The sequence below is a fragment of the Brassica napus genome, chromosome A6 (genome assembly GCF_020379485.1).
Source record: "Brassica napus cultivar Da-Ae chromosome A6, Da-Ae, whole genome shotgun sequence".
Taxonomy (NCBI): Eukaryota; Viridiplantae; Streptophyta; class Magnoliopsida; order Brassicales; family Brassicaceae; genus Brassica; species Brassica napus.
Genome location: NC_063439.1, coordinates 14,331,670 through 14,357,039, shown reverse-complemented (window position 1 = coordinate 14,357,039; position 25,370 = coordinate 14,331,670). Strand labels below are relative to the sequence as shown.

The 25,370-nt window shown below is 39.1% G+C and overlaps 2 protein-coding genes across 3 annotated transcripts; one reads left to right on the top strand and one right to left on the bottom strand.

The window, feature by feature from the left end:
• Positions 1–13,114: 13,114 nt before the first annotated feature.
• LOC106355467 lies at positions 13,115–16,109 on the top strand. The gene is made up of 7 exons (XM_048781577.1): positions 13,115–13,346; positions 13,443–13,983; positions 14,455–14,736; positions 14,818–14,971; positions 15,086–15,547; positions 15,628–15,715; positions 16,036–16,109. Exons 1-7 carry the CDS (start codon positions 13,115–13,117, stop codon positions 16,107–16,109), a joined length of 1,833 nt encoding a protein of 610 aa, XP_048637534.1.
• Positions 16,110–16,821: 712 nt separating this feature from the next.
• LOC106352720 (PH, RCC1 and FYVE domains-containing protein 1) lies at positions 16,822–22,834 on the bottom strand. 2 transcript variants are annotated; one of them, XM_048734828.1, is made up of 9 exons: positions 22,698–22,834; positions 22,157–22,243; positions 21,955–22,044; positions 21,791–21,871; positions 21,527–21,721; positions 19,546–21,456; positions 19,322–19,468; positions 18,883–19,232; positions 16,822–17,057 (listed from the first exon to the last, which is right to left on the bottom strand). In XM_048734828.1, exons 1-9 carry the CDS (start codon positions 22,749–22,751, stop codon positions 16,970–16,972), a joined length of 3,003 nt encoding a protein of 1,000 aa, XP_048590785.1. In that variant the 5' UTR covers positions 22,752–22,834; the 3' UTR covers positions 16,822–16,969. The 2 variants fall into 2 exon arrangements, with proteins under 2 accessions (XP_048590785.1, XP_048590784.1); XM_048734827.1 differs by having other exon boundaries at positions 21,791–21,877; positions 22,698–22,833.
• Between the last annotated feature and the right edge of the window lie 2,536 nt (positions 22,835–25,370).

Sequence of the window (25,370 nt, the reverse complement as noted above, 5' to 3'; positions counted from 1 at the left end):
CAAGCCTCCCTCAGGAATCTCGGAGCGCGGGCCATCGTCAAGAGTAAAGCTTTCGTGTTGCTTCAAAGGCGCCTTTGGGATCGCCTCACTACGTGTTTCGGAAGCCATTCCAAAAGAAGCAATAGGCGATGAGAATGGATCAGCAAACAGACGGCACGGCCTTAGGCGACCGCCCACGAACGAAGCAGGGACATCGGAGTTCATCTTCTCAAGCTGATGATGAATAAAGCTCTGTGCATCAGATATCCTAAATATACGCCTAGCTCTTTCCTTTCTTGGAGCCTGGAAAAAGGAAGTCGGATATTTCCAAATCTTCAGAATAATTCCTTGCGACCGGACTGGAAAAAAAGGGAAAGATGCCACACTTCCGCTCTCCTCCACGATCTAACGGACCCCCAAAGTGAAAATCTGCTCAGACCCGTGTGTGGATTATGTGGGAACCGAAATTCGCACTGTCGATTTCCGTTTAAATTGGGAAACTAGGAAAACCCTAATTTCCCAGAGGTCCCGGATCTCCGCGAAAGCCAACGACAAGTGACCAAATATATGCAGAAATCATGAAAAGATAACAAACGAGTTTAGAGAAAACAGTAGATCTTATTTCGAGTCCGCGTAAGAGCGTTGCGATCATTACAAGAGATCATGAAAGCTTTGGCCCCAAAGGCTGTCAGCGAGTTACTTAGTTCTAGCGGCCTAATAGCTCAAACCTAGTTGAGTCGCAGCTCGATAACAAAAGACGAAATAGATACTGAAAAGGTTTTTGATTGATTTCGGACTGAACCTTGTTAAAGGCTGCCTAGTACCCCTTTCGAGGTTCAAACCGAACGTAGTTCAATTGATAGAGCTGGACAAGAGATCGAACTGCCTGGGCGAGTTCGTCTAGTAATTGAGTGCCAGTCATAGAAACCAAACTTGTCGAGAATAAAGCCTAAAGTTTCTAAGTGCAGAGAATTCTGAATCTAAAAAGTTCTCCCCTCATGCCTCTCGCCTAGGACTCCTTATATACTCGCTCCAAGGTCGGTTTACGCTTTTACTCTTCTGCCCTTAAGCAGTCATAGCAAAAACTGGAGATATTCCATTTTTTCCGATCTTCGTAATTATCTTCAAAATTCCGTATTTATCCGCGGAAACTTGACATTTATCTTCCCTTGCGAACCAAGCGTAAACCGTCCTATGGTTTACGGGCTTTTGGTTAAGAAATCGTAAGATGGGCCTCCAGTCGCGTCTTAGGTCCCTTTGAGCTTTGGCTCGAGATCGGTCGCTACATAGCAACCGAGCTGTGTGCATGCTTGGTCACCGCGTATCGATCGAGCTTGGCTTGTCTGCGGTCCGATCGCCATACTTGAGCTCATCCGTGGCCGATTTGGATACATGTCCTTGCCTTCGGAAAATCGTATTTAATGGTTCGATTGAGATTTGAACAAGATTTTACCGCAAGACTCTTCGTAAAGATATCTTTACGAGGATTATTTTTCGTAAAAATGTTCATGCCGATTTTTACGGACTTTCAGACATTGAATTCGTCGTGACCGATTTTGACCCCAACAGATTACACGACCAAGCTCCGGCCTCACCATTTCCAGAGAGGCAGAAGAAACTACTATCAGATATCAACTGAACACGAAGGAACCGGTCCTTACCTGGGTTCAGAATGACTTCCGACTTGAGTGGAACCTAGGCTAACAAGACTAGCGGAACAAGGTCCTGCCTAAAGGGAGCCTGCTGAGAATAAGCAACCCCGGTTGACTTGAGTGCACAGGTTATTCCCCGACCTCGATGACAAAGTCGAGAAATAAGTGACAAACTGTTGGGGAAAAATATCCCGGTATTATTTCTCCCAGCCTCCAGGCAGGACTCAGATCCCCGGATCCCTAGTAAACGGGTTCCCCGAGTCCCCCTCAGAGGGAACCCTGGGCTCGGTCCCTGGACCCTACTCCCTTCCAAGAAATAGAAAACTTCCGACAAGGAGAACCTTCCATATTTCTAAATATAAAAGAGTTTAAACTAATAAAACCGACTTCTAGTCGACTATATAAGAGCTACAACAGCCCTCAAGCAGGGGATGGAGACCTTTGACTTGGAGATTATACTGAGGCGGCTAAGGTTAGGGTTCATACGAATATACTTGTAATCCTTGCTTGTTCTATGTAATAAAGATCTCTTCAAGTATATATTCTACTCAATCTCTCGAAATCCTCACGAAACACTCTTAAACCTACCCAACAAATCAACTTGTCCATCGTTCTGTGGTACTCTAAAAGAGCCTACACAAAAATCCCTAACAATAGGAGCTGTAGCAGGGTGCTCAACATCAGACTTTGACTTCCTTACTCCCCAGCCTCAGCCTTCCCGCCACCAAGAAAGAGCTGCTCTGCCGGAAGAGAAACCCACCAGCTCAACCCTCCGATTCAGGAAACAAATCTCCATCCCTTGCCTCGACAGATGAGGAAGCTGACACCAAGGATGAGGCATCGGCCTCTTCCCACGCTTCATAGAGAGGTACTCCACCACCTTTTCATTGTATATACCAGTTTTTCTTTGCATTTAACTCCCTTTTCGGTATCTCCTTCAACTTCCTAACACAAAGACTGTGTGAACTAAGTTTGGGGGAGGTACCAAGTATTTGATCATTTTTTCTTTGATGATTTGAGTCTCATGCATTGCATTGTACATATATATATATATATATATATATATATATATATATATATATATATATATATATGCATAGAAAAAATCAAAAAAATTGAAAATTTTGAAAAACACAAAAAAAGTAATATGTAGTTGCATCACTTGCACTTTTAGGATTGAGTCTAGAGCATATAAGTTGCATTCACTTGCATTGGGGACAATGATTTAAAATGCCTTATAAAGAACTCTTGTCTAGAACTCAAAATGACACTCTAGTTAAACATATCAAGTAGCTTAAGCATCTTTTGAAAGCCTTGCACGCTTCGAGCCTTGAAAACTCTTCTTGAAACTTGTTTGCTTGCTTGATATTGGCATTGTTCTTAAGATCAGCTCCAATCTGAACTTAGCTTGAACGAACTTAATCTCTCTTGCATATGGGCATTTGCATACTTGATCATGGATCTCATACACATTTGGGTTATCTTATTCCTTTATACCAATCTTTGTTAACCCAAATGGCACTCTATACCCTACAACCCTAACCATTCTTTGAGACCAAACATTGAATTGCATGAGTGAGGCCTCTTTTGATAGCTTGTCATGTGCAAAATCTTGAGAGTATTGGAGGCGACATAGGTTTATTCTCATCTCTTGCTAGCATAAAGAGCTAGCATTTGGGGATGGTGGGAGGGGTTTGTGTGTTCTAAATTTCAATATCTTGGGTTTGAGGAGTGAGAAAGATGAGAGAGATGAACAAAAGAGTGTCAATAGAAAAGAAAACTCTAGGGACAAAAAGAAAGTATGAAGCTCAAGATTATGTACAAAAGAACCTTCCCCCTTATAAAAAAAAAGAAAGAAAAAGAATCAAAGAGAAGGTGGGGAAGGAAATGAGAAAGAGTTAGAGCTAAGTGTTGTAAAAAAAATGAATTAAAGTCCCTATTTGGTTGAGTCCAAAGAAAAAGAGAGTTGTTCATTGGGTGAGTGATGTGAGGGGTTTATTTTGGTTTTGAGATGATGATAAAAGGGTAGAACTTGTTGTCACTTATAAAAGGGGTAGAACGATGAGAATGAATCTATGTATGCATGAGTTGCTTCTAGTCTTAGATAAATTTTACATAATGAGCAAGCTCCTTGTTTTGAGTGATGACCACCTTTAAATGAAAACATTTGAATCCCTCTCTTCATTCATATTAGACCATTGCTTACCTAGCCAAATGATTGAGATCATGTGCCCATTTTTGAGAATTCACCTTGTGTGTGTGTGTGTGAATCAATGTGAGAGCTGGTTGAAGGAACTTGTTAGTGATGGGTATTGCAACTTGAGTAGAGGCAACAGAGTATGGATAGGCCCAGAGAAGCTAGAGTATAATAAGGGAGTTGCTCATGATATTTGCTATGTTTCTTTAGGATGTTAAGTTGAGTGCTAGGAAGTGTTACTTTTGGCTATGAGTTCCCACCTTCAAACCTCTCTCCCTTATGAGTTCTTGCAAAGTCACTTAAGGACAAGTAATGAACAAGTTTGGGGGATTTGATATCTTGCATATTTGCACTGTTTTAACCATCCATATTGCACACATTGATCATATAGATTAGGAATTTAGCAACTTTAGGATCCATGTTGCATTCATATGTCTTAATCAGGTAATGGAAATTCCCATTGAGTGACTGGAGGTGTTTAGAAGCATTGTGGTTCGAAAAGAGATGAAAAATGAAGTTTGGTCGAGTATGGGTGATTGCAACGCGGGTTCTACCACGCGGGTTCACTAACCCGCGTCGACATGAAGCTGCTCTACGTCTGGATGCGGGTTGGAGCACGCGGGTTCCCTTACCCGCGTTGTCGAAGAGAAGCCGTCGATAGAGTCACGCAGGATGATCGACGCGCGAAGCTGTACCCGCTCATATGAAGTTGGAGAAGCGAGACGACGCCTCGACGCGTGGTGGAGCGACGCAGGTTCTCTTACCCGCGTTGTCGAAGAGAACTCAAGATGGAGTCACGCGGGGTGAAGCGACGTGGGAACGCCTACCCGCTCGCATGAAGAAGAAAGCTCGACGACTATCCGACGCGGGTTGAGTGACGCGGGTTGTTCCCGATTGCTTCAAACCTGAGTCGAGACTTATCCTTAGTCGAATTTTAATGTTTTTAGAGGGCTTTTTAGACTTTTTAATGGAAACCATTAGGTTTACCAAAGACATATAAATACTCTCGTAATCCCAAAGTTGGGACTTATCTTATTTTCTATCTAATCACAAAGAACTTTTAAGTGAAAGATCTAATCTTGATCATTTTCTCTTGTGATTGCTTAGTTATATTGATCACTAATCATGATTAACACCAAATCATCATTGATTCTTGGGTTTATCATGAAGATTAGTGAGTAGTCATCTTTTGATTCATGGGTTAGGGTGATTAAGCTAGATCTAGGGTGTTTAGGTACAAATCCATCTTATTCCTTGCTAGTAGAGTACTTTTAATGCAATTTTAGAGTTGGTCTCTCTAAAGTTGAGCTTTAGGCATTTCATACCCGAAAGGTGTTCGATGAAATGCCTGAACCAACTCTACTAAGCTTTTAACATTCTTTACCCAAGAGATTTGATATTAAAGGTGTTAAGATGGCTAATAGACTTGAACTTAATGATTGCTTAGATAATATTCAACCAAAGAGATTTGATGCTTGAGTTATCTTAGTGAATGAGCATTCATCTAGAGATAGAGTTTGTTTAGGATTGGGCTTAGGTCTAAGGTTGTTAGATTGATTGAAAAGTACCACCTTTAGATTGAAACTTGATCACCCAAGGTCAAATCCCTTAGCCCATGAGTTCATCCATTCCATAGAAAAAGAAAGTTTTGTTCTTTATCGCATGTGAGTAGTATTTTAGTTCAAAATCACCTTATCACTAGATTGCACTTAGATTAAGTTAGAACCTGCATTCTCTTTGAATCAAAATACTTAGAAATGGTTTGACATATTAATTACTATAATGATTTGATTATTGGACCTTTGAAAAATCCATTTCATTCACTTAAAATTTAACTTCTCCGCTTAAATTTTAATTTCTAGCTTAATATGTGTGAATTTGTCCAAAAAGTCTGCTTGAGAAGTATCCTCGTGAAGTCTTCCTAGTAGTCTTCCAACTTAGATCAAAAAAATCTATATACCCAAAACATTAAAAATGACTTCAAAACAGAGCAAACTTTCAAAGTATAATTTTGTGTGCTTTGATAATAATGTTTAGAGTTATCAGGGGCCACGATTTACTTGGGGTAATAAAAGGGAGGAAGGTTTAATTTGCAAGAAGCTGGACAGAGTATTGATAAATGAGGAGTGGATGCAGAACTGGCATACATACTGTGTTTTTGATTCTGGGGGTTGCTCAGATCACTTGAGGTGCAGAATTCATCTAGAGATTGAAGAGAGGAGAAAGAGGAAACCTTTTGTTGTGGTCACGAAATCCATGGTTCAACCAGCGTCTCACCAAACCGTCCAAACCGGCCATCTAGGAGGTACCAGCACTGATCACGCTGCCATCAAATATTTAATGCAAAATAAAGATGCTAAACCTCGACTTATACGCTGGATTCTACTACTCCAAGAGTTTGACATTGAGATTAAGGATAAGAGAGGAGTAGATAATGGAGTCGCTGACCATCTTTCCCGGATAAGGATAGAGGATGATGTCCATATAGACGATTTCTTTCCCACAGAGAATGTTGCACACATAGATACATCCTTCGTCGGTCAAATATCTCTCACATCTGAAGATCTATCGATCGATGAGAGAGATGGCATATCGGTCGATTCACGTAGTGATACATCGATCGATTACGAGACTGATGTAATTTCTCATCTCCCCGATAACCAAAATCACGAACCCCCGTCTATTAAAATCAACTTCGGTTTACAAGTTAATGTTTCCGGTGATGAGATTAATCTCACACCTCAGGAATTATCACAACGGGAGGTAAACGCGATTGGTAGAAACCCGGATAACCGACCCTGGTATGTCGACATTGTTAACTATTTGGCAGCTGAGGTTGAGCCAGACGAACTCAAGGGATATATGAGGAAGAAATTTTTCAGAGAAGTAAGACGCTATCATTGGGATGAACCTTTCCCTTTATAAGCATTGTTCTGATGGCATATACAGACGATATTATTTACAAATGTCACGGAGCTGATTATGCAGGACATTTCGCTACCTTTAAAACGGTTTCAAAAATTCTCCAAGCAGGATTTTGGTGGCCGACCACTTTTAGCGATGTCCATACATTTATAACCCAATGTGACAGATGCCAAAGACGTGGAAAAATCAGCAAAAGACACGAAATGAAACAAAAGTTTATTCTTGAAGTTGAAGTCTTTGATTGCTGGGGTATCGATTTTATGGGACATTTCCCGTCTTCATATGGAAACAAATATATACTAGTCGCTGTAGACTACGTATCCAAATGGGTCGAAGCAGTAGCTTCACCTACCAATGACGCATATGTGGTTATTAAACTCTTCAAGAGTATAATCTTTCCAAGATTTGGAGTTTCAAGAGTAGTCATTAGTGACGGTGGAACTCATTTCATTAACAAAATCTTTGATAGATTGCTTAAAAAGAATGGTGTTCATCATAGAGTAGCTACACCTTACCACCCACAAACTACTGGACAAGTAGAAGTCTCTAACCGGTAAATTAAGGAAATCTTAGAGAAAACCGTAGGAACCTCCAGAAAAGATTGGTCTAGGAAACAAGATAATGCACTTTGGGCCTACAGGACCGCCTACAAAACGCTGTTAGGAACAACACCATTCCACCTCCTTTATGGCAAATCATGTCATCTACCAGTCGAACTAGAACATAAAGCAGCTTGGACTACTAAACTTTTGAACTTTGATATCAAACCAGCTGCAGAAAGGAGACTCATCCAGCTTAACGAGCTTGATGAAATAAGACATTTAGCTTTCAAAAATTCAAAAATCTATAAAGAAAGGACTAAAGCTTATCACGATAAAAAGATCATATCCCGGCACTTCGAACCAGATGATCAAGTCCTCCTTTATAACTCTCGATTAACTTTATTTCCTGGAAAGCTAAAATCCCGTTGGTCTGGACCCTTCACCGTAACAAACGTTCAACCCTCCGGAGCTATCACCTTACAAAATGATAAAGGCCAGGAATTTACAGTGAATGGCCAACGAGTTAAGCATTATTGGGCAAAACCATCAGCGAAAGCGCTCACGGTGCTGTATGAACCTGATAATTAGTTTAATCAGGAAGTCGAGCTAAAGACTTAAAAATTAAGCGCTGAATGGGAGGTAACCCATTTTATAATAAAAAAAATATTTAATTAAAATCATTAATTAAAATTAATAATTTTTATTTAATAGTAATTAATAGTAATTTCTGTTTTTTTTTAATATTAGCATTATTTAAGAAATTTAGAAATTAGTATTTGTCTTTAAAGAGGACATCGATCGACGAGGCATTACTGCCATCGATCGATGCGGGCATATCGACGGTTAAAACACTTATTTCACTCGATATCAGCCCACTTCCTCTTCCACACTCACAAACGAAACCGAAAACAAAAACACCCCTTTTCTCTCTCGATTGTTGACGGATTTCGTCCGTTCTTCGCCTAAATCCACTCGATTTCTCACTCTGTAACTGTTAAATCCACTCCCCAAATCAACATTCAAGGTATGCACTCGAAATTTTACATTTTTCGAAAAATTAGGGTTTTCGTTTTGAGTTGGACTAGAACGCTTGATTTAGTGTGATTGAGAGATGTTTTTGTATTTCATATTGTTTATCTAGAGTTCGGTTTGTGATTTCCATGCCTTTTGATTCGTATAAACGCGATTTGGAGTTGAGTGATTTTGCAGGTTTCGCAATTCGACATCGGTCGATATGAACTCGTTCGCATCGACCGATGCTCTCTTGTCCGATTGTTCCGACCTGGCGATATGGATCGATGTTCAGTACAACCCATAGATCGATACTACCTTTTATCGACAATGCTAACTTTCTTTTCTTCTTGGTTTCAGATGAGCAATTCAGAGACAAACACACGAAACAGAGAACTCAGGTCGAAAAGGAGGTTCGACGAGACTAGCAGCTCCTCCAACCCACAGCGTCCTCCATGGCCTCGCGCCGAAAACACACCATTCGATGTCCCGCACTATGATGATCCTAAGGCAGCGATCAACAGCAACGAGTGCCGTCAGCGTCCTCTGTTCGATAACTGGGACGACTACGACAGCCTCTTCTACAACGCTTGGCTTGGAGTCTCTATCGAGCCCACCAAATTCCTCGACCGACCCATCCTAAAGAAGCTCGGGATCGAGGGAGATATTAAGGACATGATCACACAGCTAGGACTCGGTACCATGCCCTCTCGCGCTTACGACCTCTACCCCGATCTCGTCCGCCAGTTCATGGCCACTGTCGAGGTCACTTACAGGACTTCAGCAGCGAGGGTAGCGGGAGATGGCAATTTGACCTTCTTCGCCAGAGGGACATGCTACAGGATCACTATCACCGAGCTCTGCCGCATCTACGGTTTCGATGAGAGCATCGCCTCCTACACGGTCCCACCTTTCTCACACCTCGAGGGATTCTGGGACATCGTCGGCACAGGAGTTTGGGACACGAACATGGCCGTGCTATCAGACATCCGCCATCCTGCACTTTGCTACTTCCTATGGCTCCTTGCAAACACACTGGTTTGCAAGATGGAGCCCAACAAGGTCAGGATAAAGGAGCTCACATTACTTTTCTGTGCAGTGAATGGCGTGGTGAATTTGGTTGAGTTGGACAAGGACGGCGAAGTAAGCCCGCCGAACCTCGGAGCTGTCTTTCCCGCGCACGTGGTGGAGCTGAAGAAGAAGCCCTTCACCAGCAAGGGTAAGAAGAAGAAGGAGACAGTTGGGAGTCTTCTGGCCCCGATTTTCCAGTATCTCGGCATCCGCCTCGACTCTCACTCTGCCGACCGCGACCACGCCTTCATCGACAAGCAGCACTTGGTGCACTCGCTATGGCTCGAGGAAGGGAAACTATGGCGCTTCAGGATCCGCGATGAGCATCGCCTTCTACCCCTACCAGATAGGAGGATCACTGACTTCGGCAACAACGTGGAGCAGCTTCGATGCATGCCAGACGAGGCATTCCTCCGCAACCCGCGGAACATGTCACGCCGACCTCCCAGCATTCACCGTACCAGAGCTCAGGACGCACAGGCACCTCCTCTCCCCGACTTCCCGAACATACCGGACATCCCTATGCACGACCAGGGAGACTTTCAGAGGTTCGTGGTGGACGCTCTTCAGGCCATCTGGGCTAGAGTGTCTTGTCAGAGCAGGATAGCCACAGGAGCGCAGGCACCAGCACCAGCAGCAGCACGCAGGGACCCTTCCCCAGAGGACGATGAGGCGACTGATGAGGACACCGACTAGTCCTCACATCTCTATCTCTTCCCCTCCTATTATGAACTTATTTATTTATTTTCTGAACTTGTAGGATTTATGTTTTTAAACTTATATTTTATGTTTGAGGATGCTTATTATTTCTTATACTTGGTTGTCTAACAGAGCTAACATTAGGCAAGGAAATCGAGTTTGACTCCAAGCACATGCAAAAAATTTTGTGCTTCGCCATCGATCGATATGGAGAGGATTACATCGATCAATTCTGGGTGAGTAACATCGATCGATATGGAGAGGATTACATCGATCGATGTGTAGTACGGATAGGTACTTCATTCTCACTCTAACATTCTCAAACATCTAACTTGATTTTAACCTACCCTTGGGCACTTTGCACCGAGTCGGTGCAATTTAAGTCTGGGGGAGGTACTTACTAACACCACTTTCTTGAGTTTTTGTCAAAAATATTTTCAAAAATAATTTTATTGAGTCAAGAAGGGGATTATGAACTAATGATATCTACTTGAATGTCTAACCACTTTCTAGCACCATTCTAGATTTACTGACTGCAGATAATACTATAGATGCTAAAGTGGATCAACCAGTCAACTATACACACTTGCTAGCTTGTTAGAAAGAACCGAAGCTAACCTCCAACACTAACCTGACTTCACTGCTTGTCTTGGGGCTTGGTATACATGTGATCGGATTTTTCAGACAAGTCTGGAAGGTAAAGCCTTGTGTAGAATTATATATCACATTCCTCTCTCTAATTTCGACCCTAGATTAGTTAGTATGTTTAAAATAATAATAATAATAATAATAATAATAATAATAATAATAATAATAATAATAATAATAATAATAATAATAATAATAATAATAATAATAAGATCTATTGTTTAATTATGATAAGTCTGAACAGGACTTGGTGGCTAAAACCATTAAGGCTTGATTCATAAAAGACTCCAATAAAAGAGTTCGAAACAGGACTTGGAGGCGGTAATCTTCAAGGCTCGCTTTCGCAAAGAACTCTTGGATATAGGTCAAAAAAAATGAACAGAGCTTGGTGGCAACCACCATTAAGTTTTGATTCATGGAAGTCTGTCCAATCTTGGTCACTGATCCTGCAATGGAAGCAGACTTTGACTCAAGAGAGAAATTAGAGAGAGAGAAATTAGGAACTAACTTTTACCTGCAGTTCCAGATACTTGTCTGAAATCCTTGCATCTTGTGATCGATACTCCCAAGGTAAAGCCTACACTTTTTACATTAAGATATGAGGTTGGTTGAGGAGATTGATAATAAGATTAGTTAAGATTGTTGGCTAGATGATTTTGGTTGCTAAGCTAGGTTATTGCATAATGTATATCTGTAAGAAAGAACTTTAGATGTGGAATGCAATATTATAGAGGTGATAATTTCAATGTTTCAAATCTGTGAGTCCCTGATGTTTTCAATCCTCTTCCAGAGAGATTGTCCGTTGGTTTAACTTGAGGACAAGTCAAAAGATAAGTCTGGGGGAGTTGATATACCATGATTTTCACCCGTTTTTATACATGGTATATAAAGGTTTTAAGATGTATTAATCATGTTTTAGAGTCTTTTCAAAGCAAATACAGGTTTATTCACCTGATGGAAGGAAATGATACTTTTGGGACATTTTGGAATGCTTTTACGCAAGGAATATCGATCGACGCTTGAAGAGCAACAATCGGTCGATCATAATCACTTACCATCGATCGACATACATACATGTGCATCGATCGATGCCCAGTCACACGAATGAAATCGCAAATTAAAAGATTTCATTTCCCAGAAGATCTATTATTTACAACTTAAGTCCCTAGCCGCATGTTAGGCTATATATACTAGGGTTTTGTATCATTTCTAGGTAGACACTTGAAAAAGACCTAGTTTTGGAGAAGGAGCATTTTGGCTACCATTAGAAGAGCTTAGGATTAGAGAGATAGATCTAAGACTGCAAAACAGAGAAGATCTTGAACTCCTTTATTTCTATTACTCAATCTATTTGTGTTCTATGTTTCATTTGAGTTTATTTCACATCATCATGACTTTGTCTCTCATGAATATGTTTGAGTAAACCAATTGTTTGATTTAGGTTTCTCACCATGGTTGAAATTATGTACTGCTAATATGACTATTAAAAAGGTGTTTTGATTGTTCTTTCATTTCTTATGCACTTAATGCTAAAATTGAGATTGATCACCTTCATTTTAGATCCTAGGATTAATTGAGTCCAACTGACCGTTTCCCCTCAATACCTGAACCCATTTGCGTGATCTAACTAACTCAGGCGCAACGACAGTTGGTCTGAGAAGGTTAGAGAACAATTTAAACCCGTTAGCAAAGCTCGCTGAATAACCATCGATCGACGCAACTATCGTTCTGTCGGTCGATCGTTACAAAGGTGTATCGGTCAATGTACATCAAGTCACATCGATCGACACTCTCTCGAGATCAAAATACGACAGTTGAGATCCGAGATCTAGCAAAGATAACCTATCCGGTTAAATCATTGTTTAGTTCAAAAACCATCATACCCTTTAGTCTAAACTAAGTGCATACATTTTATACCTGAGAATTGCATGAATCTAGCTGCTTTCCCAATCTTTAAACCACTTCAATTCAATATATTGAATCACTTTTGTTTTCGATTTATCATTTACTGCTTTTAGAACTATTAAAACCTTTTAGTCTATCTTCATTTCTAATTATTTAAGTCTGTTGAGTAATCCTAGAGTCTCTGTGGATTCGATCCCTAAGTACTACACCTGAACCTCTTTTGATGAGAGTAACACTCTTTAGGGTAATTTGAGTGATATCACTATCCCTTCTCTTTGTTTATTTATCTTGTTTTATTATCATTATCATCTCATTTGTTTTCATAATTGTTTCTGTTTGCATTATAAAACTCTAAAAACTCATAAAAATCGGTTCTCTTGTTTTCAGGTTGAAACCTTGGTTCCTTCTTCAACCAATTCGTGGGTTACCCCCCCCCCCCCCCTGTGCCTACAACACCTTTCAAGTTCACTAATGCAATATCGAAGATGCCAGAGTTCAAACCTTTAATGGAAGATCAATGGAAGGATTATGAGAAGTTATTCAACTCAACTTCTGCTATGTTTCGTCTTACGAAGCAGCTAAAAGCTTTGAAGCAGCCACTGAGAGCCCTGAGTAAAATGAAGTTAGGAGATATCTCAAGAAAAACCGGTGAGGCGTATCAGGTTTTATGTCAAAAGCAGGGAGAGACGTTAAACAATCCTACTATGGAAGCTATGCGTGCGGAAAATGAAGCAAATACAAGATGGAAACGCTTGGCAGAGTTGGAAGAAGAGTTTCTCAAGCAATGCTAGAAGGTGCACTGGCTTGATGTAGGGGATGGTAATAACAAGTTTTTTCAAAACTCAGCAAAGCTTCGAGAAATTAGGAATGCCATCCATGAAATACAGAGAGCAGATGGGTCTTTGGCAAAGACGGATGAAGAGATTAAAGCAGAAGCAGAAAGTTTCTTCGCGGAGTTTATGACGAAGCAACCGGATGATTTCGAAGGTGTTTCAGTGGATAGACTGAAGGAGCTGTTGGGGTATCAATGTAGTGAGATGGATTGCAGGAACCTTGAGAGAGAAGTCACAAGAGAAGAAATAAAGGAGGTTATATTTCATATGCCGGGTAGTAAGTCTCCAGGGCCAGACGTTTATACATCTGAATTCTTTAAGGAAGCGTGGGAAGTAATTGGAGACGATGTTATAGTGGCAATACAGTCTTTCTTTGTGAAGGGGTTTCTACCAAAGGGAGTAAACTCTACCATATTGGCTTTGATACCAAAGAAGGAGGAATCTAAGATGATGAAAGATTACCGTCCCATCTCCTGTTGCAACGTTCTGTATAAAGCTATCTCAATGATCATAGCAAACAGGTTAAAATGTGTGCTTCCTAAATTCATTATGTTAAATCAATCTGCGTTTATAAAGGAAAGGCTGCTTATGGAGAATGTTTTGCTGGCAACATAACTAGTTAAAGACTATCATCAGGAAGATATCTCTGCTAGATGTGCTATGCAAATAGACATATCAAAGGCTTTTGACTCAGTCCATTGGTCCTTTCTCATCAACACTTTAACGGCCTTGGGTCTCCCGGACAAGTTTATCGCCTGGATTTCTCTATGTGTAACCTTCCTTCTCAGTGCAAGTCAATGGAGAGTTGGCGGGTTATTTCCAGAGTAAGAGAGGGTTAAGACAAGGCTGCTCGTTGTCGCCATACCTGTTTGTTATTTGTATGAACGTTCTGTCAAAAATGTTAGATGAAGCGGCGCGTGGAGGTCAAATTGGTTTTCATCCGAAGTGCAAAATATTGATCTCACACATCTGTGTTTTGCTGATGATCTAAGGGTGTTTGCAGATGGAACTCGGAATTCAATTGAAGGAATTCTCAGGGAGTTTGATGATTTTGATAGAATGAGTGGGTTGAAGATTAGTATGGAAAAGTCCACTCTGTTTATGGCGGGTAATATGCAGAAGAGAGAAGAGATTCTGAGAGATTTTCAGTTTGCTACAGGGTCACTTCCGGTACGCTACTTGGGGCTTCCCTTATTAACGAAGAGAATGACTGTGCTTGATTATCTCCCTCTGATAGAGAAAATCCGGAAGAGAGTGAGTTCGTGGACGGGAAGGTTTCTTTCATATGCGGGACGTTTACAACTTATCAACTCTGTTATTATGAGTTTGACAAATTTCTGGATGGCTGCATTTAGATTACCCAGTGGTTGCATCAAGGAAATCGAGAGACTGTGTTCAAGCTTTCTTTGGTCTGGTCCGGAGCTAAATGGGAGAAAAACTAAAGTTGTATGGAGAGATGTCTGCAGAACAAAGCAAGAAAGTGGGTTGGGTGTCAGACCTTTAAAGGAGGTTAACTTAGTTTGCTGTCTAAAGTTGCTTTGGAGGATCCTATCAACACGTTCTCTTTGGGTCAATTGGATACAAACTTATCTTACAAGAAAGGGTTCTATTTGGATGATAAAGGAGAACACACAGAGTGGTTCATGGATGTGGAAAAAGCTTCTAAAATGTCGTGAGATTGCAAAAAGTTTATATCAAGTGGAGGTGCGAAATGGAAAGAAAGCGTCCTTTTGGTTTGAAGCTTGGTCTCCAATGGGTCGTCTACAAGAGGTTTTGAGTGGTAGAGGACACATTGATCTGGGCATACGTGCAAAAGATACTGTGGAAGCTTGTAAAAGTCACAGGAGGAGACATCATCGAGTTCATATTCTAAATGCAGTGGAGTTGGAAATTGAGAAGATGAAGGAGAAGTGGGTTGATGAGGAGGATGTGTCTCTGTGGAGGAATGAGAAGGGTAGATACAAAGCTGCTTTTTTCACTTGTGATACTTGGCAAAATATTCGAGAGAAGCATCTTTGTTGCTCATGGCACTCTACTGTATGGTTTAAACATGCTATTCCCAAATATGCTTTTGTCACTTGGATGGTGATGCTAGGGAGGCTTTCCACTGGAGATCGTATAATAACTTGGAGTGTCAAAGCGGATGGTTCGTGTGTTTTGTGTAGACATCCTTTGGAGACTGTAGAGCACCTTTTTTCAAATGCCCTTACTCTATGCAAATATGGGAAGTGCTAATGGAAGGGGTCTTGCAAGGTCAGTTCACGGGAGATTGGGAGAGTTTAATTCAACTCACAACTATGCGTAGAAGCTGGAGCAAAATAAAACTTTTTGTCACTCGATATATGATGCAAGATGCTGTGCATGCAATTTGGATGGAAAGAAATAGAAGGAAACATGATGAGAAACCTACCCCAAGTGAAGTTTTGGCCATAAGGCTGGATAAGAACATGAGGAATGTTTTCATTATGCAGAGGAGAGGCAATAAGGAGTTGGAAGGAGGAATGGTTTTTTGGTTTAGCACTCGATGAAGGGAGTGAGCTCGAATCTTATTTTTGTGAGTTCTGGTTGAGAAGGTCTAGTAGGAGTGAGAGCTGGACATCCAGTAGGAGTGAGAGCTGGCTGCCTAGTAGGAGTGAGAGCTAGGTAGACTTGGGAAGGTTGATTTGTGATGAGGAGATCCAGTAGGAGTGAGAGCTGGCTGCCTAGTAGGAGTGAAAGCTAGGTAGATTTGAGAAGGTGGATAAAGGATGAGGAGGTTGATGAGTTAAGGGAGAAAAATTGCTATTCTTCTATTTGGTTTTTTCTCTAGACTTGTACAGAAAATCTTAGGAATGGATACACATAGTTGTAACAAGGTCTTTTTTTTTTAATTAAATTTAACATTCAATTCAAAAAAAAAAATAATAACGTTTAAACAGTCATACTATGTTGAATCTATAACTTTTTGGAATATAACATATAACACACATAAAGTACATATAAAAAATTATAGATCTACTTTTTAAAAAAAAGAAGATGAAAACCATGAATGAAAAATCTGCAAAAACAAGATAAATTAATGAGAAATATATAAGACATAAAAATGAACAATTTGATATAAAATTTGGTGTTTTCAAATTCAAAAAAATTAGAGAGAGTTTAGAGAGTTTTAGAGTGAGATGCATTGCATTTTTGTTACAGTCATTTGAGAGAGAGAAAGAAAATATGTAAATTTTATTTATATAAAAAAAAATCATCTCCGGGAGAAGTCTTCTAATGATGTCCAGAGTCTGACTTATTACATTATCGTTTATATGTTTATTGTTTCATGATTTTCAATCAGAAATCCTACAGAAACTATTTAGAGCAAATCTCTCAAAAAATCTTAGAAAGAGCTTTTTTGACTAAAATAGCATTTAACAAGGAAAATGATCAAAAACGAGTTAAGAGTTGTTGAAAAAAAAACAAGTTAGAGTTGTTGAAAAAGACGAAAACCATATTAAAAATAGAATTACATTGTCAATTAGTTCATGCTTCAGCATCATACTGGTTATAGACTAAAACTTGTTTCTCCTCCCACCATCTTTGTGCTTCCTTCTCTGAAAACCTCTTTCGACTGCAACCAAAATTAGCAACAATCACATCAACACTTGCACACTTGAAACCTAATATTACTAAGGCCCTGTTCGTTTGTACATCTCGAAGATGCATCCAGATGGTCCATCTAGATGTCCTACCCAGATGCTCCATCTGGGTGTTGTTCGTTTCTTCATTTCGTCCATGCATCCAGATGAATCATCTGAATGCAACTATGTTCGTTTGATTTTTATTTTTTAACTTTCATCTGCATCCAGGTGAACTTGTTAATAAAATGACTAAAATATAATTTTTAACGTTTCGGCGGAAAAATATCATTTTTACGGTTTTGGCGGAAAATATTTTTGCGGTTTTTGAGGAAATATGTGTTTTTCGCGAAAAAATGCATTTTTATGGAAAATACGTTTTATGGGTTTGGCGGAAAATACGTTTTTGCGGTTTGGACGGAAAAAGTGTGTTTTGAAGTTTTGGCGGGAAAAGTGTTTTTGACGGGAAAAGTTTTTTTTCACGATTTTGGCGGAAAAAAACATTTTTTGCGTTTTGGCTGGAAAGTCATTTTTGCGGTTTTGGCGGGAAAATACATTTTTCCGGTTTTGGTGGGAAAATTCAGTTTTCCGGTTTTCGCGGGAAAATTCAGTTTTCCGGTTTTCGCGGGAAAATTCAGTTTTCCGGTTTTTGCGGGAAAATGCTCTTTTCCGGTTTTGGTGGGAAAATGTGTTTTTCCGGTTTTGGCGGGAAGATACGTTTTTTCCGGTTTTGGCGGGAAAATACATTTTTCCGGTTTTGGCGGGAAGATACGTTTTTTTCCGGTTTTGGCGGGAAAATACATTTTTCCGGTTTTGGCGGGAAAATACGTTTTTCCGGTTTTTGCGGAAAAATGCATTTTTCCGGTTTTAGCGGGAAAATGCGTTTTTCCGGTTTTAGCGGGAAAATGCGTTTTTCCGGTTTTAGCGGGAAAATGTGTTTTCCGGTTTTAGCGGAAAAATGCGTTTTCCCGGTTTTAGCGGAAAAATGCATTTTTTCGGTTTTAGCGGAAAAATGTGTTTTTCCGGTTTTAGCGGGAAAATACGTTTTCCGATTTTAGCGGGAAAATACGTTTTTCCAGTTTTGGCGGAAAAATTTCATTTTTCGGTTTTGGCGTTAAAATTGTGTTTTTCAGTTTTGGCGGGAAATTTTTCGTTTTCCAGTTTTAGCGCGAAAATTCTGTTTTCCGGTTTTGGCTGGAAAATTCCGTTTTTCGGTTTTGGCGGGAAAATTGTGTTTCTCGGTTTTGGCGAGGAAATGCGTTTTTTCCTGTTTTGGCGGAAAATGCTTTTTGCGGTTTTGGCTGGAAAATGTTTTTTGGAGTTTTGGCGGGAAAATGCGTTTTGGCGGGAAAATGCGTTTTTCGGTTTTGGTCGAAAAGTGCGGTTTTACTGGTTTAGCCGAAACATGTGTTTTTATGAAAATGTGTGTTTTATGTTTTTTTGCGGAAAAATGCATCTTGCAGTTTTGGCGGGAAAGTGTGTTTTTCAGTTTTTAAGAGAAAATGTATTTTTTTGTTATAGCGGAAAAATGTATATGCAAATATAGAATTTACGGTTTGAAAATAATATTTTGATTTTAAAAGGTCATTTTTGTCATTTATCATTTTGGTCTGAACTAGATGCATCTGCATCCAGATGCACCATCAAGACTCACCTTCATTTGGGTGAGAATTTGAGATGAGTTTTTAAAAATTCAGCTGGGTGATCCATCTGGATGTAGCATTATAATGCACTAAACGAACATCAATTTGCATCTTCACCCAGATGGATCACCTGGGTGAGCAAACGAACAGGGCCTAAATCAAGAATATCTTTTACCTAAATCGTACGCGTTTAAGCGTCTTCTGACCGCAAGGCAAGGCCGTGAAAGTTATATATACACCGGGCTCATATTGCTCTACTTGTTCTGCTGTCGATTCTTGTGTTCCATTTTGCATATACCCTGTTCTTGTGATGGCTGGCGATGCATTTACCAATAGCCTAATGTTGCTTTCACGGCTTGAACATTTTTCTACAATTTGTTTGTCTTTGGATTGTGAACAAGTCGTGGTAATTGGTGTGAAATATGGAGCGGAAACTGAATCATCATCAAAGATGGGCGAGACTTTAGACGGATTGCATGCAATGCCAGTCTTAGGATTGTTCGGTTTCTCCTTGTTCGTCTGAAGCTGCAAGCAAATAGACAGAAATGTGGATCATGTTATAAACAAAAAGATTTTTTTTTTTTTAAACAATGTTTGCTAATTTATATATTTACCCTTGAGGCCATAGCTTTTATTATCTCTTTAGCAACTTTAGCCTTCTCAGCTTCTTCTTTAGCAACTTGTGATGTCTTCTCAAACTCTCTTTGACATTCTTCAATCTTATCGTTACCAAGTTCACACTGCTTCTGGAGATTTCTTACCTACATTTGCAAGAAAAATGGAATCTTTATTTGTATAATATGAAGCTATTGTATATGAGAAGGTAAAAGTACTATACCTCGGCCTTTAGCCTTTCGATTTCGTCGATAAAGATCTTGTTCGTCTCAGACGAGGTCGAGATCTTTGTAGAAGATGGTCTTCTGGATGAGACTGATATATCCTCAGGACTTGTCAAAGATAGTGACATTTTGTCAAAAAGAAACAGAGAAGGAGCAGAGACTTGTCCCCATCGAGGCTGTCCATCTGAAGAACTATTAGCTTGTGGAATATTCTGAATCTGATTCTGTGATTCAGTTTCTGTCCATTCGCCAGATAACCTTCGTGCATTAGTAACCAACTGCATCCTTGGAGTTCGATTGTCCATCTTAACCTTGTTTGAAAACTCTGTTATTCTCCATAGATGATTGAAGCAAGAATCGCAGACTCGAGAAAGTTTGCCCTTGTTTGGTGCCAAGGAAGCATTAACTGCTTTCTTGCTACTACATGCATTGCAGAACAAGAGACCACAGTTGTAACAGTTATGTTTCTTCCTTGTGAATCCAAAAGCTGACTTGCAAGAACTGCAAGCGCTTTGATCAGTCAAAGAGATGTCTTTGTGTAAGCAAATCGCAGCCGTTAAACTCAACCCACAAGCTACACTTTCCACCAACCTGTCTCCTAAAGACTCAACAAGAACCGGCGAGTTTCTATCTCTAACATCGCCTAACCCAAGTTGTCCGTTGGCGCCTTTTCCCCAAGTATAAACATTACCAAAAGAAGTCAACACAGCTACATGATGTGAACCACAAGCAATCTCCTTGACAAATTGTCTTGTTAAATTGCCTAAAACAGTATTTACCGACTTATCCTTGGCTCTTGGACATCCCAACTGGCCATGAATTGAGCTGCCCATCGTATAAACTGTTCCTCTGTTGCTGAGTGCAACAGTTAAAGTCCATCCGCATGAGACTTTAACGAAATCTTGATCAATCAACTCCGAAACACAAGTCGGCACGAGCTTTCTCTTGCTGTCCACGTGACCTAACCTTCCTTTATCTCCATCTCCCCAAGTAAACAGCTTTCCACAACTCTTGGCATTGTGATATTTCCTGTCGATGGTGGAGGTTTCCACTATTGCAGCCGTGTGCCACGGTCCACAAGAAACAGATACCACCTTCATTCGCTTCAAAGACTCCACTTCTTTTGGCTTTGTAACACTCTCAAGGCTCCCATGTCCAAGAACTCCAAAGGTTCCACTACCGTATGTGTAAAGCTGACCAGAAAATGTCACAATCGCTGTGTGCCACGCGCCGCAAGCGACACTGTAAACCCTCAAAGATCCACCAAAGAGATCAGCTATTTTCCGAGTTAAGAACTGTCTTCCTGATTCTCCAATAGTTCCACCGTCTATTCCCCACAGATACAGCTCTCCGGATTCGGTAACAGCGCATGTTTGGTGATCGCTACAAGCCACTGATCCAACCGCAACACCTTCGAGTGATTCAACGCGTTTCGGATGGTCGATGTCAAGGTTCACTTTAAGACCAAGCTTACCACTGTTTCCATTGCCCCAACAAAACACTTCACCTTGTCTCGTAACCAGCGCAGCGTGTTTTGCACCCAGAGAAATGCTTTGTACATCAAACATGGTGGCCGACTCTAAAAGCTGAGGAGATAAAGCATCGTTCTGATTCTTTGATCCCTCGATAAGACCCCTTGTAGCTCCCCATATCATTACGTCCTTGAGGACATTGGATCTTGCAGTTGGCTGAGTTACAGTGTGAGGGGGAGAAACATAAAATCTTTGTGATGAATGCTTCTTGCTAAGCTCTGAACCTGTCTGGTCACAGTCTGCTTCGTAGTAAGGAGAAACTGGGCCGAACCCATCTGAACCAGCTGATTCCGCGGAGTAGAAACTGTCTGAAGAGCCTGACAACCACAAACACCGTTCCTCAAGTAATGTGGATGGACTCGCACATAAACTGCGTATCTTCAAGAACATAACACACACAGACATCAAGAAACGATATCAAGGCAAGAAGAGAGTTTTTTTAGTTTACCTGAGTGAAGTCAGGGGTTTCTTCGACAAGTCCAAGATTCTGTTTCCTGCGGATAAACCCCGCAGGGCTATTGATACAACTTTGAGCTCCCCTGCTTGTCCTTAGATTCACAGAAGATCTAGCATTGTGGTGCTTCGTTATCACAGCTCTAAGGCCTTTAAACCAAGAGTCTGCTTGTGCTTTATCCTTGCATATCTAACATCACCAACAAGACATGTTCAAGAACATTTATACAAAAAAGTCGTTGAACAAAACCCAACTTACAAGATCAAGAGTGTATTCTCCATTTGCATAGACGAGTGAAAACGACTGCTCTTTTCGATCCGGTTGAGCTTGCTTCTCAAACTTCGGCTTATAGATAGAGAAAGACACGCTGCATCATCACCTTTAATCTTAAGGAACAATCCAAATCTTATACTCAGACATACCGTGATCTGTCCTCGAACGATCGTTATAACCGAGCTCAATCTCAGCTGTCTCTCATCTTGTCCTGAGTACCAAATTAGATACTTCTCATCCTTCAAAAAGCAAAAGAATACAACTTTACAAAACCCTTTAAATGATTACTTTCTCTTTGCTTTTTTTTAATATTTTTATGGGATTCCAATTCGAAGATCCAAAACAACCCACCATTGAGAGTTTAAAAGGACAGAATTTTGGGTTTCCTCTTCTCCGACATTTCAGAAGTTGTGCACCTTTCTTCAAAGCCAAGATTGCCTGCAACAAAACGATCCATCATCATACCAAAAATGCTAACACTGAATTTTTTTTTATTTTTTTCTTGCTGAAAGATCTCGAGTTTTATGATGGTCTATACAGATCTCTTATATATTTCTAAGTTAACTATTAAGAGACTTCAGAGATCCTGAGAAGTAATTCTTATTGTGTTCAAGAAAACAGAATTACGTTTGAAGACAAGGGTTGGTAATGGAATTTAAAAAGAAAGTTTTTCTTTTGTCAAACAAAAAAAAAAACTAGTAATGGAATGAACGTTTAAAGACAAGAACTAGTAATGGAATGAACACAGAACAATAATCTCTTTAAGTTTATATAACTAGAAAATTGTAGAGTACGAAACAAGAATCATTGAGAAGAAGAGATGATTCAGTGAACAATCAAAGTAAAATGTAAAGCAGAGAACAAATCAAAATTGAGAAACTTTAATCAAAACCTGTTCATCTGTTCTGTCACGGGGAACTGTAGCTGAGATGTGCTGTTCTCCCATAACTTTGTCAGAGAAAAACAAGAGTAAGGAGAGGGGAGAGTTTGTGTATAAATTATTTGTTTTTTTTTTAACTTATTTTATACTATCTCATAGCGTCATGTATTTATATTCTTTGAAAAATGTATTTAATTTTAATAAAAAAATTAATTTTTTTTAAAAGCTAAAGTATCTAAACTACTGTAGTGTACAATCCTAATTTCAATACTTTAGTTTCCTTAAATAGCCCAAAATTCAAGATCCTCCCAATATTATGCCACTGAGTGTGCTGTGCTGCTTCTTTTCAAAAATTGAAAATATATGATTATCAAAATAAAACCGTTAAATTTAAGCACAATTACGCACTTGAAAACAAGTATGACTCTATTCTTGATAAAAAGATTCATTTTTGTAAGACTTTATTATGCCCCCAGGAAAAGAATATATAAAAAGACCAAAATCCAAAACTTTATACATAAACTGTATAATCAGTGATAATGGGATGATTAGTTAGAATGTAAATACATGTTTTAGCTTTAATTTTTATTGACAGACTTTAAAATTACCAATTACGCTTTAAATCAATTTTTAGGCTTATAGAAGCATATACATATTATCTTTATTTTTTCTATTTAATTTTTACATCTTCAAAAACAAAAATCAATAGACTAAATTTTACAGCACATACTTTAAAATAAAGTTACACTCAACCAATCACCTTCAATAAAATCAACTCCAGATTTGTAACAAACTTTTTAGTTTTATTTTGTCAATAATCAAATAAATGTATCTTCAATCTTATTATCTTAATGACATACTGATTGGCTCCCTAATTAACCAAGCGAAAGAGGGGCTGCAATTTCCGCCCATTAGGAGAGTGCCTTCGCCACGATCCTTCCCAGTAAAATGCAGCATGTTCGAATTCTGATTGCTTTTACACGAGAAAAGGGGACCACCCTCTAAGTCTATGTATTTCTCAATGACCGATAGATAATCCAATTCCATTTCAGCTGGCCACTTGGATTTATTCTTGCTTCTCCGCCAACTGCTCTTGCTCCTGAAAGAGATGATCTTTTCCCCTGCAGAACATGGCCTTATTACTCGGTCCCCGATAGCCAGCCTGGGATTTGGTATAGCAGCTCACGTTCCTCCTTTCCGCAAGACTGGTAAATTTTATTTTAGAGTAAAAAAATTCTCAACTTTGTCAAATTTTTTATTTTTAAAATGAAAAAAAAAACTAATTTTTAAAATAAATATTAAATTATATTCATCAAAAATCTAATTTGTACATCAAATACAGTTGTTTTCTAAAAGCTCAAACATCAAAAAATAATTGACTTATAATGAAATATAAATTTGTGTTGAACCAATTTCTGAGAAGCCTTTCATTCTTCTTATTTCCCAAGTTTCTCAAGACAGATAGCTAATTTATGATGTTCTTGTCAAGATGTTTACTAAGCAGTCGATAAGAAGTTGCACAAGTTCTTTACACTTCTTTAGTTCACTGGTAGGTCTGAAATAGAGTAGAAAAGTGATGGCAAGGAAAGAATGTGTATTTGTAGGGAACAACCGGTTAAAAATAGTCGAAAACAATCATAGGCGAGAAGAAGTTAAAGAGATTGATAGGGACGTCTGAGATTGTGGAAAAAAAAAAGCTCTCCTTCCACGAGGTCTTAACACACCATCAGTTCATTGGTAGGTCTAAAACAAATAAAAAAAATGATCGCAAGATAAAAATGTGTATTCGAATCTAATATAAATATTATAGGTATTTTTTCGGTTTTGATGATGTTTAAGATTCGTAGTTTTTTATTTTATTATTAGTTGTGTTTTTTCTCTTTATTCAAAAGTAAAATGTATAAAATTATGTGTTGTGTTTTAAGTTAGATGTTTAAATATCTGAAATCTTAGTATAATTATTATATTTAGTTAATTTAATTAAATAAACCATTTGGTTTTAGGTTTTGTTTGATTAAAACCAAATTAAACGAAACTATTTGGATAGATAAAACCTTTAACCAAATGGTTAGGATATATAATTTGATTTGGTTTGGGTCAGTTTGGCTGAGTTGGTCTATTTTGGTTTTCTCCAGATATTTGCCCATCTTTAATATTAACTATTATATCAATATTCATTTTCACTTTACAATAGAAAATATAAAAGAATTAGAATAGAAATAAAATGGTGGATTGAAGATGCTTTTCATAATTCATAGTTAAAAGTATTAAAACTGATTTTTTTATCACAAGAAGTTTAATATTTCAAATAAAATTTATTGTCTTGCATCTCACATGTAGTCAGTCAGTCTGTTTGTATTTGAATAATGTAAAAGTTTTAAGTTGAGCTCAAAAAGCTGACGGCTAAGAAAATGCAATTAATTTTTATAATTATTGGAATATGAATTAAGTACTTAAATAATGATTCAAACTGTTTCTAATACATTAACAAACTTGCGATAATCATCTATACTATACTAAAAGGCCAATATACTGAATAGGGAACATGTCCACGTAGGATAAGTAATTCAAGCCAATAAGGAACGTCTAATTAGACACACGTCAGACGGGCTTCGCGGTGTTAATTTTGTCCAAAGTCTGAGCAGTATACCTTGTGGGCTTCATCCGTAAAGCTTGCCATTTGGG